Source organism: Sinocyclocheilus anshuiensis, unplaced genomic scaffold (assembly GCF_001515605.1).
Source record: "Sinocyclocheilus anshuiensis isolate Anshui unplaced genomic scaffold, SAMN03320099.WGS_v1.1 scaffold436, whole genome shotgun sequence".
Classification (NCBI taxonomy): Eukaryota; Metazoa; Chordata; class Actinopteri; order Cypriniformes; family Cyprinidae; genus Sinocyclocheilus; species Sinocyclocheilus anshuiensis.
Window position 1 is genome coordinate 725,595 of NW_015560618.1, and position 14,012 is coordinate 739,606.

Sequence of the window (14,012 nt, forward strand, 5' to 3'; positions counted from 1 at the left end):
GGTTTAGCCAATCACAACACACTGGGCTAGCTAACCAATCAGAGCCCATCGCCTATTTCTGAGGGTGGGGCCTCATAAAAACAGGAAAAGATCAGCCCGTTTCTCAGAGAAGGGACAGAGCGGTGCGGAATAAAGGTAAACTATGTGAAAAATAATGCGTTTTTTTTTTAACGAAGCATTAACACATATTAGACTGTACCCCATAAACACAATCAAGCCTAGAAAAAACCCAGTGAACCACAACCACCCCTTTAAGGCTTTTCACACTGAACTTAACCCCAGGTTATCTTTGTTCTAAACCCTGCTTTTAACCCTGTGTAGTGGAACGTCTCACTCTTGTAATTCCTGGGGTTATGAAACCCTGCTCTGGAACAGGATTTATACATTGTATAAACAGTCGTTTCAGCGTTTATGGGGAAAGATATCAAATGGTGATGGAAAATGCGTCAACTGGAGTGAAGAAGACACTCTTTAATTCTTATCTCTATTCAGGAAAAACTGGATGGCATTCGGCAATATATAATGTGAAAATGTGCCATTCTAGAGCTGTTGTGTAAACAGGTCAAGTGCTGCATTTGTCCCATCAATGACACTGCAAATATGCAAATAAGAATTGAATAGGATAGGAATAAACGTCAGCTGTGAATGTCAGCATATAATTGTAAACCCTAGAGTTGTAATTGTAAAAGATAACCCAAGTGTTTACCTGGGGTTCAGGATGACCCAGGGTTAAATATTTCAGAAGCGAAAAGCCATTTTGATTGTAAAATCAAAGGAAATAAAGTATGATAAAGTAATAATAATAAATAAATAGTGTTAGTGCAACTAAAGATACACCTACTGTACAAGAAATGATGATGACTCAGTAATATTTTAGTTTTATTTTGCCAGAAAAGATAAAGAATATACTCATCATCATCATTTCTTGTAGGTGTATCTTTAGTTGTATTGCAAGCATTTCCTGCATTTATTTGCCTCTTTATGATGAATCGCTTATTGTAATCCTCAATTGTAAGTCGCTTTGGATAAATAAATGTAAATATGCATTTACAATTTACGTTTACAAATAGGCCAGACAACCCGGGTGAACAGGGCGAAAAATGTAACTAATAGATACTGTCAAACTTCCCCAGCTGATTGATTTCTTTAAGAATTGCAAGCATTTTTTTGTTGTTGCTTGTATTACAAGTTTTCTCAAATGTTTAAATGTGCAATTTGGGCATTTTCTAATTAAATATGCATTAATTTGCATTTTGCATACATTTCCGTAACAATACATTTTCTGAACATTGCATCAAGCCAGGTTCAACAATATCACACAACATCATAAAGACACACTAATTTAAAATTTTGTTAGATCTTTCAAATAAAAAGTCTCAAGTACAGTCATAGCAATTCTTTAGCTTAGAAATCATTTGTATTTCAATTCAATTGTGAGTAATCACAATATATTTAATTTGTAAAACTGTGAGTGTCTGATCTGACAATAATAGCCTGAACAGTGCAATATGCTAAACAGGTTTTTGGATCCAAAGCTGTGTCTCTGGGATTCCGAGAGCTGCAGACTGGAGGTTTTAGATCCTTGTGGCAAGGAAATGCTGTGAATGTTCTTAAAGGAACTCCACAATCAACGCTTCAGTGCTTCATCTATGCCCAGGTGTGCCCACAAACACACACACATTCGCTCACATGAACACAAATGTTCAAACATTAATTCTTTATCTCACTGTCCTTACAGATGAGGATGTACACACTTGGCGAGAGGGACAGTCTGTCGGTCCATCAAAGGTTTGGACTGGGCTGTGTGTCAGGGGCCGTGGCACATGCCGTGTTCTACCCCTTAGAGGTATCACAGTGACACAACAGGTTGGAGTTCCTTACTGTTAGAGGTGTTGTTTGTGAAATGTTTGTGAAAGAAAGGGTGTAGTTGTCATGCCTGTCATGCCTGCAATGATATTACATTCTTTACAAAGAATTTCTCATGCAATAACCAATAAAACTCTCATGCAATAACCAGTAAAAAATAAAAAGTTATATATTTTTTTTCTTTTTCAGAACACAATTGACACATTGAGAAATATCCATATCATATTACTTTCTAATTTACTTTACAACAAAAGCAGGATACAACAACATAAAGAGCAAATATGGATGCAAATTAGGTGTATAACTGATTCATTATCTTTGTGTTGTATTATTTTCATGCTTGTTTCCTACAGGGAATGTCTAATGTAGCTTTGTTACACAAGCCTGTTGCCTCATGTAACAGCTCAATGCACAGCAAAATACTATGACACTGTGAGATATACAGTCACAATTATGAATATAGTCATAATTGTGAATTACAAGAAATAAACTCAATTCATACATACAATTACTTTCCATATTATAGTCATTTTCATCAACAGGAAATGGAATGCATTCGAACTGACTTGTAGTTAACATTCACAATTATGACTAGTTAGATCAACGCTAATTTGCGGACTCATTTTTTAATTCTTGTAATGGCAGGTATTGAAAGTTAGACTCAATCTCCAGCCTGCTGGTACCTACAATGGAGTTTTGGGATGTGCCAGGTTGATTTACCAGAACGAGTCCGTGTCAGCTTTCTACAGAGGGTTCAAACCCAGCATACTCTGCATGATCCCTTATGCTGGAGTGGAATGTGCAGTGCATCAGGTAATACAGGGCACTGGAGGAGGTTCCGTATCTGAGCCAGAGACAAACTGCTTTTACATTCAGGCAGTGTTATTGCTGAATAGGCAAACTGCAAGTTTTACTTTCTTAACATCCTAATTTACACAGCTGTAAGTTTCATCTATTACCTGATTGTACATAAAATCGTAAAATGTTAATTAAAGAACATTGCTAAAAGTTTAAAACTAAAAAGCTTAGTGTGTGTGTTTTATTATGTGACATTTTATACCATTAATTACCAGTACTTTCTTATTTATTATTTTGTTTTTATTTTTTATTATATGAAATTATTTGTATCAATGAAGAAAATATTATCCTAAAATGTGCTCCATGCAAAAACATCTGCATTCATAGATTTTATTCAATAACATTTGACATCATTCATCTCAACTTAAATATATTACGTTAAACCAGTAAATCCAAATGTAGTGGTTAGATCAGATAGAAATAGCTCCTTACGAAATTCAGATTGAGACCTTTTTACATGTTTGATGATTATTACTAAAATGTTCAAAATTATACAGTCTACTATGTTGTTACCATTGTGAAAAAAATAAAATATCAGTTTGCATATTTGTCATCAGACCATTGCACAAAAATAGTGTAATTTTACTAAATATAGCAGCCTTTAAAGGGGTCATATGATGCGATTTCAAGTTTTCCTTTCTCTTTGGAGTGTTACAAGCTGATTGTGCATAGATAAGATCCCTGAAGTTGCAAAGACTAAAGTCTCAACACCAAAGAGATATTCCACAAAATTATGATCTTTAAAAAAGCATCATATGACCCCTTTAATACTGCACTGTAATAATGTAATGATTATTGCCACCACTACATTGATGTGCAAGTAATAAAGAAAATGTTCAATTATAGTGACTAATTTGAATATTTGATTTTATTTCACTCATGAATCAGTCATTAACATGAAACCTTTCTCCTCTGACAGTCAATTATGAGCTGGGCTAAACAGGATCCAGAGCACTTCAGTGACTCCAAGCTCTTCCTCTTCAGTTTTGCAGCATTTGCATCAGGACAGGCCACCAGTTACCCTCTTGCTGTCATCAGAACTCACCAGCAAGCTCAAGGTGAACGTTAACCTGAACTGATGATAATTACTTGGATAAATGTTTCCTTTCATCAACAAAAAATGTCTTCTGTGCTGTAGAATCATGTACATTTTTATCCTCCTCATCTTAGAATATAGCTGTCAGTCTTGTTTTAGAGCACTATATATTCTGTTCACATACAATTTGTTAGCATTTTCAATGATGTTAAGGCTTCCCAGTGTTATAGAAGTTGCTACTTTTTATACATTTTAGTCACTCTCTCTGTGGTAGCAAGCATTATTCAAAGGTTTGAGGGCAAAAACAGCAAAAAGCTTGACCTTCAGTTGTTCTTTCATACAGAGAGTATTCAAACTGGTGCAGTAAGCTCAAGAATAGTAAATATTCTCCTGTTAGTATAAATATGATCATCAGTCCCAGACTGTGCAAATATGTGTACAGCATTTGTCTTCTGAATTTCTTTAGCATTTACGAAAAAAAATATTTGACCACTATGTTGTTTTTTTCCCCTCACAATTTCAGCTTTCTGTTCAAGCTCACAGAAGCCTACAGATGCTCTTCAAGGACTCTTTGGAATCTATGAGAAATATGGAGTCAGAGGTTTTTATAATGGAATGGGTGCTAGCTTTCTAAGAGCGGTTCCTTGTGCTTTACTGAATTACACCCTGACCTCAAAATTTGAGACATTGCTTTCTTCGTTATTATAATGTTGAATAATGGTTCAGGAATGATGTCATGAACCTTGTGTAAATGTATTGTTTTTATTCATTTGAATTACGTTAGATTACATATAGTCTTGGGTTACCTGTTAGGGTAACAACTTATGAATGGTATCAGTATCACAGTATCAGTTTTTGATATCTGAGCCTTTTAACAAGTACATGAGCACATTATTGTGCATTCATATTTGCAGCACTGTATTGGGTTTATTTACTGTATTGGAAATCTTTATTTGCTTGCTGCTATGAACTTAATCACTATATGACACTGGTGTTAAATTGTAAGGCCTACTCAGACTTGATCAAATCTGGCATTTCCTTTTTTTTTGCTTTATTCCTTTATATTTCCTTTTATGCTCAGCCCCATATGCTAATAAATTCCATTAACACCCTTCCTGAATGTATGTGAATATTATTTTTACCCTGTATAAAACCTGTGTTACAACGGTACTCAGTCTACCCTATCAATATCTGTACCGAATGAAAAAAGTCTACTATTGGCAGTACATTTTCCAGTTTGTTCGCATAGAACTAAACTACTGTTATGAAAAGTAAGATGGGTAGAGAGATGCAGTGAGCTAGTGAGAAAAGTTTCAATGAGCCCTCCCAAAAAAGAGAGAAATACTTCAAACTTGTGATATGATCACATACATCTAAACATTTTGTAAATATTAAAGGAATAGTTCTGTCAATAATGAAAATTCATTCATCATTGGAACAGATTTGGATGAATTTAACATTACATCACTTTACTCACCAATGGATCCTCCGTAGTGAATGGGTGCCATCAGAATGAGAGTCCAAACAGCTGATAAAAACATCACAATAATCTACAAAAAAAAAGGACATAGGTGAGCCATGGGGCTATTTCTAGCATGAGGAAGTTACGGTGGCCGAGAAGAGCAAAACAAATCACAATTCTGAAAACAAAATAACAAATTACAAACGCAAATGCAAATCTAAAAAACAAAATAACAATTCAGAAAACACAACAACAATTCAGAAAACATAAGTCAGAAAACACAACGACAAATCCGAAAACAAAATAGCAAGTCAGAAAACACCGACAAATCAGACAAACCGGAAGAGGTAGGTATAGTTTGAGACAGCACCATTGGTTTGAGGATAGATTACTTACCGCTGACTGGATGAGACAGTCAGGCAGCGCTGATGGAAGACGTCTACCTTGTGAGAAATACGAGCTGATGCCTTCCACGTTTCTGCTGCATAAGTTGCCATCGGAAGGATGATAGTTGTATAAAAGCGAAGCTTGATGTTAAGTGAGATTGACGTAGGTGACCAGGTCTTGCACATTTGTTGAAAGACTGATGTTGCCTTGCCAATCCGGCATTTGACGTCTATCTCTGCATCTCCATCTTGTCCACTAGTGCTGCCAAGATACGTAAACCTACTAACCTCTTCAATGTCACTTCCATCAATCTTAATCCTTGGCATGTCAACTTGAGCGCCGATATGCATGACTTTGGATTTTTTGGCACTAATGTGTAATCCGACCTTCGTTGCTTCTTCATGCAAGCTTGATGTTATTTCCTGTAAATGATAACTGTTTTCAGCGAGCAGAGCTATATCATCCGCAAAATCAAGATCAGTGAGGCGGTTCTGTCCATCCCAATCAATGCCTGCGTTTGGTCTTACCATAGCCTTCCTCATGACAAAATCTAGGGCCACTATTAATAAAAATGGTGACAAGATACATCCTTGTCTGACACCGGTCTCAATGGCAAAGAAGTCAGTGTGGCCTGTATCTGTCTTGACGCAGCAGCTGGAATTGTTATACAATGATTGGAAGACAGATATGAATTTCTTTGGCACACCATACAATTGTAAAATATGCCATAAAGATTCACGATGGACACTATCAAAGGCTTTCCTGAATTCGACAAACTTACAAAATTGATGGAAAGTGGACGTTTATACTCTACGCATTGTTCAATGATGTTTCGTAAAGCGTAGATTTAAAATCCTTTCTTTAAAATCCTTCTCTAATCTTTAAAATCTCTCGGGAAGTGTTCAACCCATCGGTCATTCTGTTCCTCCTTGGTAAGGAGCAACTTACCATTCTTGTCTTTAATTGGAACAGAGGAACTACTCCAGGCTCCTGATAGGTCTTTAATGACAGGGTGCGGGTATCATTTCGATCTGCAGCCACCTGGGCTTCTTTGCATTTCTTCTCCAACCAATCTTTCTTATCTCGCCTACAGCTCTGTTTCATAGCCCGGTCAAGGTCAGCATATGTACGTGATGCCGTTTCCTTATCCTCAACCTCTTGGGCTTGATCCCGCTTCTTTTTGGCCTTCTTCCTTAGGTCAATCAGGGCCCATGACCTATCCTTAATCCATTCTTCCTTCCGCCTTCCTCTCCTTTGGACAATCCCTTGTTGCGCACAAGTGGTCAGTGTTTCCTTGAAGCCTTGCCATTTTGACTCGATCTCTGTCACATCAGCTAAAGCCTGAAATCGATTGGAAAGCTGAAGGGTGAAGACATCTGCAATATTTTGATCTTTAAACTTTTCAATTGCAAATGGTCGGACAGTTTCCGATCTTCCTTCATGTCGTTGTAGTTTGAGCTTAAGATTTATACGGACCAAGTAATGATCTGAACCCACATCTGCGGCGCTGAAGACCCTCACATCCCTCAAAGCAGTCCTCCACCGTCGACTAATGCAAACATGATCAATTTCATTAAATGTGAGACCATTTGGCGAGCGCCATGTCATCTTGTGAAATAACTTATTTTGGAAAAAGGTGTTTCCTACGCAAAGGTTGTTATATGTGCAAAACGACAACAACCGTTCACCATTATCTGACAGGCGTTTCGATGATGCGAAAGGGCCAGTGATGTCTTCGAAACCCTGGCGGTCGTGGCTGAACTGGGCATTCATGTCTCCAATAACGATTTTGAGATCATGTCTTGGTATTTCGTCAATCACGGCCTGTAGCACATCATAGAACTCCTCCTTTTCAGCATCATTTGCTTCCTCGGTTGGTGCGTAAACCTGAATGACTGTTTTTCCTCAAATTTCATATAAAATAAATATAATATGGTTCCTACAATAACAGGAATGCCAGGATAGTACAAGAGCCTTGTTTGAGATGCCTTTTATAGGCAATGGTGCCCAAATATCCAATCATATTTAGCTAAACATTTGTTTTCATTGTTGCCAGCACCATGCAATGAGCAGTTTGTTAGACACATAACTAAAACTCGATCTTTCACCTAATGGTTTGTCCGGACCCTCATAATTTACTGTATGCTTAATTGACCTTATCAAACGGGCTTGACTGACGAAAAAGCAGCAGTTAGTCTATTCCTTGCGGTGCCACAAGAGGACAGCATCCACAAACCGGATTGAATTCATCGAAGCAAGCGGTTCTGGTTACGTGGCCCAAGTGACGTCGCCAAAGTTGACGGTTCACGAACATGGCGTCGCAGCAGAATGAAGTGGATGAGCTGTTCGATGTGAAAAACTTGTTTTATATTGGCAGCTATCAACACTGCATTAACGAAGCCCAGAAAGTAAAGGTGAGCGTCCTGCAAAAAAAATATTGTTCATAAGACGAAAACATTTCCTCAAAGAGTTTTAGGTTCTAGAGTATGTTTATGCTAGCGGCTAATTCATTATAGCTTCTATGTATCACATAACGTTACCTGTTTAAAGATTGTAATTAACAAATTACAAACAACCACATGTAACTATTTTATATTTCTTTCAGACATCAAATCCAGAAAAGGATGTTGAGAAGAACATTTTTCTGTACAGAGCATATATTGCTCAGGTACGTTAAGTTCATCAGTCTGTTGTGATGCTGCTGCTGCGTTGTTTTGATTTTGTTCGGAATAAACACTTGTACAAATTTAGATTGATTTGCATATTATAGTTTTATGTAACTGTCAGCTACAATGTCTTTTTTCCTCCTGTTAGTAAGGATATCACAGCTGTTTCATCTTTAGAACAACAAACACAGTAAAGAATGTCCTTTTTTATATAAAAAGGAGTTTGAGAAGTTAGGTTAATGCTGGAAATGAGATAATCAATAATTAGGTGGTTAACAGTGATGATTTCGGTCTCCTCAGAGGAAGTATGGTGTGGTACTGGATGATATAAAGCCCAGCTCCTCTGAGGAGCTGCAGGCTGTCAGGATGTTTGCAGAGTACATGTCCAATGAAGGCATGAGGTTTGTGCAGTCTTTTTGTCTTTATTATATCAGACCATACGTATATATAATTTAAAATCTAGAAACATACAGTTTAGTCATTTTTCTGCGATTTAAAAACATATCTTCGTAAAACCTACAGAAGCCTTGCATTATGCATGAATGGATTCATTTATCTTATGGCCAAATACTTTTTTTAGGGATGCAATAGTGGCAGAACTGGACAAAAAGATGGCCAAGAGTGTTGATGTTTCCAACACCACCTTCCTGTTGATGGCGGCTTCCATCTATCTACATGAGATGAACACAGATGCTGCATTACGTACCCTGCACCAGGGAGACAGTCTGGAGTGGTGAGTTTCCAGAGACTTTCTGGCAGTTTCATAAATGTTTGATTTAGGGTGTATTCTATTCACACCAGGAAAGTCTGCTAGTTCACTTGCTTTTATCCGGACCAAATACAATGTTGATTTTTTTTTTTGGTTGGTGCGGTTCGCTTTCACACTGCCCTTTTTGCAAGTGAACCAGAAACTGTAAACAAAACCACACGTGTGCTTAAGGTCATCCATTCATTGGTTCATCCATTCAACCGTACCAGAGTTTGTTTGGAACCGGACCGAGACCACCTCTTCAGCTGGGTCTCGGTATGGTTGTTTGGTCCGCACCAGAGTGCTATTGCTGTATTCACACCTGCCCAAAAGATCTGCACCAAAGTGGGAAACGAACTTGAGTTCGTTTCAATCGAACCAAACAAGACGGGTGTGAATACACCCTTAATCTAACACAAATTGGATTACAAATCCCTAAATTGCTCACTGTCTTTTTGTATTTCTCTTATAGCATGGCCATGACGGTCCAGATACTTCTAAAGCTGGACAGAGTTGATATGGCAAGGTATTTCTTTTAATTCATTCATTTTTAATTATTATTTAGTTTTGTATGTATGTACAGTATAAATGTTATATGCATATGTTTTTTTTTTTTTTCCAAAAATATTTGTAAATTACAAAATATGTAGCTTAACTTATGATATTTTTGCTACAAATATAAAAATTAAACCTGCTTTTAGTTAATGGCTTTGGATATATTATTGTCATGGATCTGTTGTGTTGCTCATTGTCTCCACAGAAAGGAATTAAAGAAGATGCAAGACCAAGATGAAGATGCCACTCTGACCCAGCTTGCTACCGCTTGGGTCAACCTTGCAATTGTGAGTATTGACGTAAATGTGAAAAATGATTTTCTTGGACGTTCCTTGTCTAAAGGCTGTGAAACACCAAGTTGGCTGTTGGCCAGTGTCAGGCAATCGTTGAACATCTGTCAGCCCAGTTTTTGTGGTGTGTTCTGCACTGTTTGCACTAGTTGGACCACCGTCGGTGGCTTTTTGGTCAATTGAGCATATTGAAATGGAGTCGGAGCCTTTGGTTGTGAGAGATCACTCTTATTGGCTGTTCAGCTTAACCAAACAGTGCATGAGGAAAAAAAACAAAAGTCTCTTCTCATGGGAAGACTCTTCTCATTTTACCTAAGCATTCCAATATGCAGATATTTACATAATGACATAGCCATCGGTGATGTAAGCAACCGAAGAACAACTGACCAACATGATTCATATTTTATATAGTATGCAAGTGCTGCATTGATAATGTTTGTATATCCTTTGACAACATAGCATTGTAAGAATGTAAGTAAAGTGTTCACAGAATTTAATATTTTGGACAGGCCCTAAGTGCAAGTTGGCTGTTGACTGTGGTCTTTGCGGTGTGTTCGAATGCAGCTTTCTGGCCCAACACAGTTGGCTTTCATCGCCACTATTTCTCTGATGTCAGCTTGATGTGTCACAGCCTTTATTGTGACTGATTCATTATTGCATGTCTTTCTAAAGAAACATTGTTGTCTTAGACTTTCATCAAAATGTAATAACTTGCTTTTCTTCTAAATGCATCAATTTACATTTGTTTGCATTTAAACATGAGTTGAAAAGTGTCAAATGGTTTAGTTTTTCTATAAAATCTCGGCATATGGCTACTTGTTCAGTTTTTGCTGAATTGTATATTGTTTTTTTTCCCTTGTTGACTGGGAATGAAATGTTTTTCATTCTTCTGCCAACAGGGGGGAGAGAAATTGCAGGATGCGTTCTATATCTTCCAGGAAATGTCAGACAAGTACTCGCCCACACTGCTGCTGCTGAACGGTCAGGCTGCAAGTCACATGGCTCAGAATAAGTGGGATGAGGCTGAGTCAGTACTACAGGATGCTCTGGACAAAGTAAGAGCCTGGATTTCAGCACAGCAAATGTCAAGAAGTTTTGTCTAATTTGACAAGTGTAGACTGACTTATTGGTTGAATCCAAGACCTTCAAGCTAAGCAAACAACCCAAACTCGGACTATATTAGAAATGCTATCTTGAATCACAATCTAATGAGGGTGTAATTTTTTCTGCTTGTCTGTTTACCTATACAAGGCAGCAGATTGGTTGCTTTACAAGGAAAATAAGCATTTGTTGTTGAAAACTGGAATTGCTATTGAAATTGAAAGCAAAACTCATTAAGATGTGCTTCATATTGATTATTTAATGAGCTGGTTTTGGTCCACTTTTAACAGCGGTGAAATATCATGATTTGTCCTTTATATTCTATAGGACAGCAGCCACCCGGAGACACTCATCAACCTCATTGTGTTGACACAGCATTTGGGCAAACCTCCTGAGGTGAACTTTATAAATATAAATGTTCTCAGCACAGTCAGCTACCGAAGCAGCGGGATGTTAAGATGTTAATATTAACACTATAATCTGCATGCTTCAGTGCCCTGAGAAAGCATTAGTTATGTAAAGGATAGCAGAGATGTTCATAGTTTCTTTGTTTCTGCGCAGGTGACAAATCGATATTTGTCTCAACTGAAAGATGCACATAAGTCACATCCATTTATTAAAGAATATCATGCTAAGGTAAGATTGTTTAGTGTTATACAGGACACCTTGTTCTGTTTTTCTTTTCTGAGAAGGCATTACTTGAGTAACTGTGAAAAAAATTAAGTACTAAGTTTAATAAAGACATTGTAATCTCAATTATGTTCCCACAGGAGAATGAATTCGACAGGCTTGTCATGCAGTACGCCCCCAGCGCCTGAAAGAACTACGCAGTTTTAATTTATGTCTCCTACAATGCGCCGCAATATTATTTCTCCTCTTTACACCTTTTTAATGCCTTCAAACAAAATATTCAACTGTTTGAGATTTTTGTTTGCTCTGTCTTTTTTGACATGTCCAAAAGCTCGACAAACATTCCTGTATGATGGTTAAATAAACATGTTTATCATACATACTGTAGTGGTGTTGTGTTATTGAATGCTCATATCGGCCAGAGAACTTTGTCCACATCACAGCCAATGTTGTTCCTTGCCAGGCAATGGGCAAAAAAAACTGTTGTGCCAGCCTTGACAACACTCCACAACTGTGTCACCATAGGCCAATTCTATTGTCTTTAAGATGGCACGTTCCACTATGGCATGTTGGCTAATAATGTTCCTGCCTCTTCTCTCTTTGTAAGATTGAACCCTGCTTCATATACAAAAATGCATTCATGGGGCCTTTCCATGAAATCCATTTCAAACACTATAAATACAAAATGAAGTAATTTAGTAAATGATACAGAAAGACTTCTGCAAGTGCATTTGTGGGCTCTCCTGATTTACATACACTATAATATACTGCAGTTTACGGTAACTGTAGGCTAGTAGCACAGAACTGGACTGTAAGCATCAATTGAAAATCTACACTTTCTAGCACATACTGATATTGTAGATCTTTGACCCTTTCTGAGTTGCGCTCAAAGGGAGCAGTCAATGGTTGATAGGCTGACAATCTTTCAAAGTTTACATGGTCTTCAACTACTCTTTGCTGAATTTAACAAGTCGAATGGCATTGTTTTTTGAAGTTCAAGCTTTCCACCCTCATGTGCTGGCCTTGCAATTCTACAAAAAGAAAGAGAGCACTTACGAGTGTATACATACAAGAAGAATAGTAATGGAAATTACTTCAATACATAAAATGTTGTATGGTTATTCCATGAAAAAGAATATTGGCACCTTTGCTGAAATTTCATCATCCAGCACCTGTACTATTCTTCCTCTGCCTTTAAACCTTCATCCGTCCCTCGGGTCATTTTGATTCAAGATTTTTTTTTTAAATCGAGCGTTGATCGTTATGCTGTGAGACTTTGTTACATTTGTCACACTTGAACCGGAAATACATGAAAAAAAAATTCGAGTGAATTCGAGCAGTTTAAGCGGGTGCTATAAAAAAAAAAGCATCAAAAGTGTCCGGCCACCGGAAAAGCATGGAATTTACGAAAAAACTGCGATTTTTTTATTTATTTAATTTTGTCACACTTGAGCATGGAGCACACACAAAAATGTTTGAGTCGATTCGAGGATTCTATGTAAAAAAAAGTATTACACCCACAATTATTACATTCATTTTGACCCGGCCATAGGAATGAATGGAATGTCCGGAAAAAAGCAGCATTTTTTAATTTATTAGATTTTTTTTTTTTTACTATATTAAATCTGACACAATCCAGAAAAGATGCATACCCAAACAAAGGGCTGAGACTGCAGAATGTCCCAATGCACAAAAAACTCACATACCCACACACACAAACACAAACACACACATGGCACACACACTCCCATTGAAACACATTATAGCATGTATGATGTTTCTGCTGGGAAATGACTGTCATTTTGAATTTTTTTTTTTTACTTAACACAGTTAAATTTGAGTGATGGGGTGGAGACCAATGAGAATGTCCGGAAAAAAACTGCATTTTTTAATTTATTAGATTTTTTTTTTTTACTATATTAAATCTGACACAATCCAGAAAAGATGCATACCCAAACAAAGGGCTGAGACTGCAGAATGTCCCAATGCACAAAAAACTCACATACCCACACACACAAACACAAACACACACATGGCACACACACTCCCATTGAAACACATTATAGCATGTATGATGTTTCTGCTGGGAAATGACTGTCATTTTGAATTTTTTTTTTGTACTTAACACAGTTAAATTTGAGTGATGGGGTGGAGACCAATGAGTTTATATCATATTTATATTTTTAAATTGATCTTTTATATTTATTGCATATTTATGAAACTGTATGAATATGCATGTGTCTGGATTAAAAATCAGTATCAATTTCAAATGTTTTTTTTTTTTTTACAAAATATAGTTTTTTAAATTTTTGATATATATCTGAAAGCCTTGAGATATGTCTGAAAGCTTAATGAAGCCTCAAGTTGGTGTAGTTTTAAAGATTTCACTTTTTTGGCTCATTTAAGAATATCC

The 14,012-nt window shown here is 37.0% G+C and overlaps 3 protein-coding genes across 3 annotated transcripts in view; 2 read left to right on the forward strand and 1 right to left on the reverse strand.

The window, feature by feature from the left end:
• The window catches only part of slc25a24l (solute carrier family 25 member 24, like), an 8,900-nt gene extending 4,432 nt beyond the window's left edge, over positions 1 to 4,468 (forward strand). Inside the window, exons 6-10 of the mRNA XM_016478000.1 lie at positions 1,520 to 1,657; positions 1,739 to 1,846; positions 2,512 to 2,679; positions 3,644 to 3,782; positions 4,284 to 4,468. Of these exons, the coding sequence (XP_016333486.1) occupies positions 1,520 to 1,657; positions 1,739 to 1,846; positions 2,512 to 2,679; positions 3,644 to 3,782; positions 4,284 to 4,468 (738 nt within the window). The remainder of the gene's footprint in view (positions 1 to 1,519; positions 1,658 to 1,738; positions 1,847 to 2,511; positions 2,680 to 3,643; positions 3,783 to 4,283) is intronic.
• Positions 4,469 to 5,614: 1,146 nt separating this feature from the next.
• LOC107681684 (uncharacterized) lies at positions 5,615 to 7,632 on the reverse strand. The gene is made up of 3 exons (XM_016478001.1): positions 7,578 to 7,632; positions 6,558 to 7,504; positions 5,615 to 6,031 (listed from the first exon to the last, which is right to left on the reverse strand). Exons 1-3 carry the CDS (start codon positions 7,630 to 7,632, stop codon positions 5,615 to 5,617), a joined length of 1,419 nt encoding a protein of 472 aa, XP_016333487.1.
• Positions 7,633 to 7,834: 202 nt separating this feature from the next.
• LOC107681743 (coatomer subunit epsilon-like) lies at positions 7,835 to 12,295 on the forward strand. The gene is made up of 10 exons (XM_016478066.1): positions 7,835 to 8,023; positions 8,215 to 8,277; positions 8,576 to 8,676; positions 8,856 to 9,008; positions 9,496 to 9,549; positions 9,784 to 9,865; positions 10,768 to 10,923; positions 11,297 to 11,365; positions 11,531 to 11,605; positions 11,740 to 12,295. Exons 1-10 carry the CDS (start codon positions 7,922 to 7,924, stop codon positions 11,785 to 11,787), a joined length of 903 nt encoding a protein of 300 aa, XP_016333552.1. The 5' UTR covers positions 7,835 to 7,921; the 3' UTR covers positions 11,788 to 12,295.
• Positions 12,296 to 14,012: the final 1,717 nt, after the last annotated feature.

What these genes read in the sequence shown, in the direction of transcription:
- LOC107681684 (XM_016478001.1), bottom strand. Translation starts at nt 7,632, where the DNA reads ATGATTGGATATTTGGGCACCATTGCCTATAAAAGGCATCTCAAACAA. An exon ending in GCATCTCAAACAAGGCTCTT is followed by an intron (nt 7,505 to 7,577) that starts GTACTATCCTGG and finishes GAGGAAAAACAG; the next exon opens with TCATTCAGGTTTACGCACCA. An exon ending in TCCAATTAAAGACAAGAATG is followed by an intron (nt 6,032 to 6,557) that starts GTAAGTTGCTCC and finishes TATCATTTACAG; the next exon opens with GAAATAACATCAAGCTTGCA.
- LOC107681743 (XM_016478066.1), top strand. Translation starts at nt 7,922, where the DNA reads ATGGCGTCGCAGCAGAATGAAGTGGATGAGCTGTTCGATGTGAAAAAC. An exon ending in ACAGAGCATATATTGCTCAG is followed by an intron (nt 8,278 to 8,575) that starts GTACGTTAAGTT and finishes CGGTCTCCTCAG; the next exon opens with AGGAAGTATGGTGTGGTACT. An exon ending in ATTTGGGCAAACCTCCTGAG is followed by an intron (nt 11,366 to 11,530) that starts GTGAACTTTATA and finishes GTTTCTGCGCAG; the next exon opens with GTGACAAATCGATATTTGTC.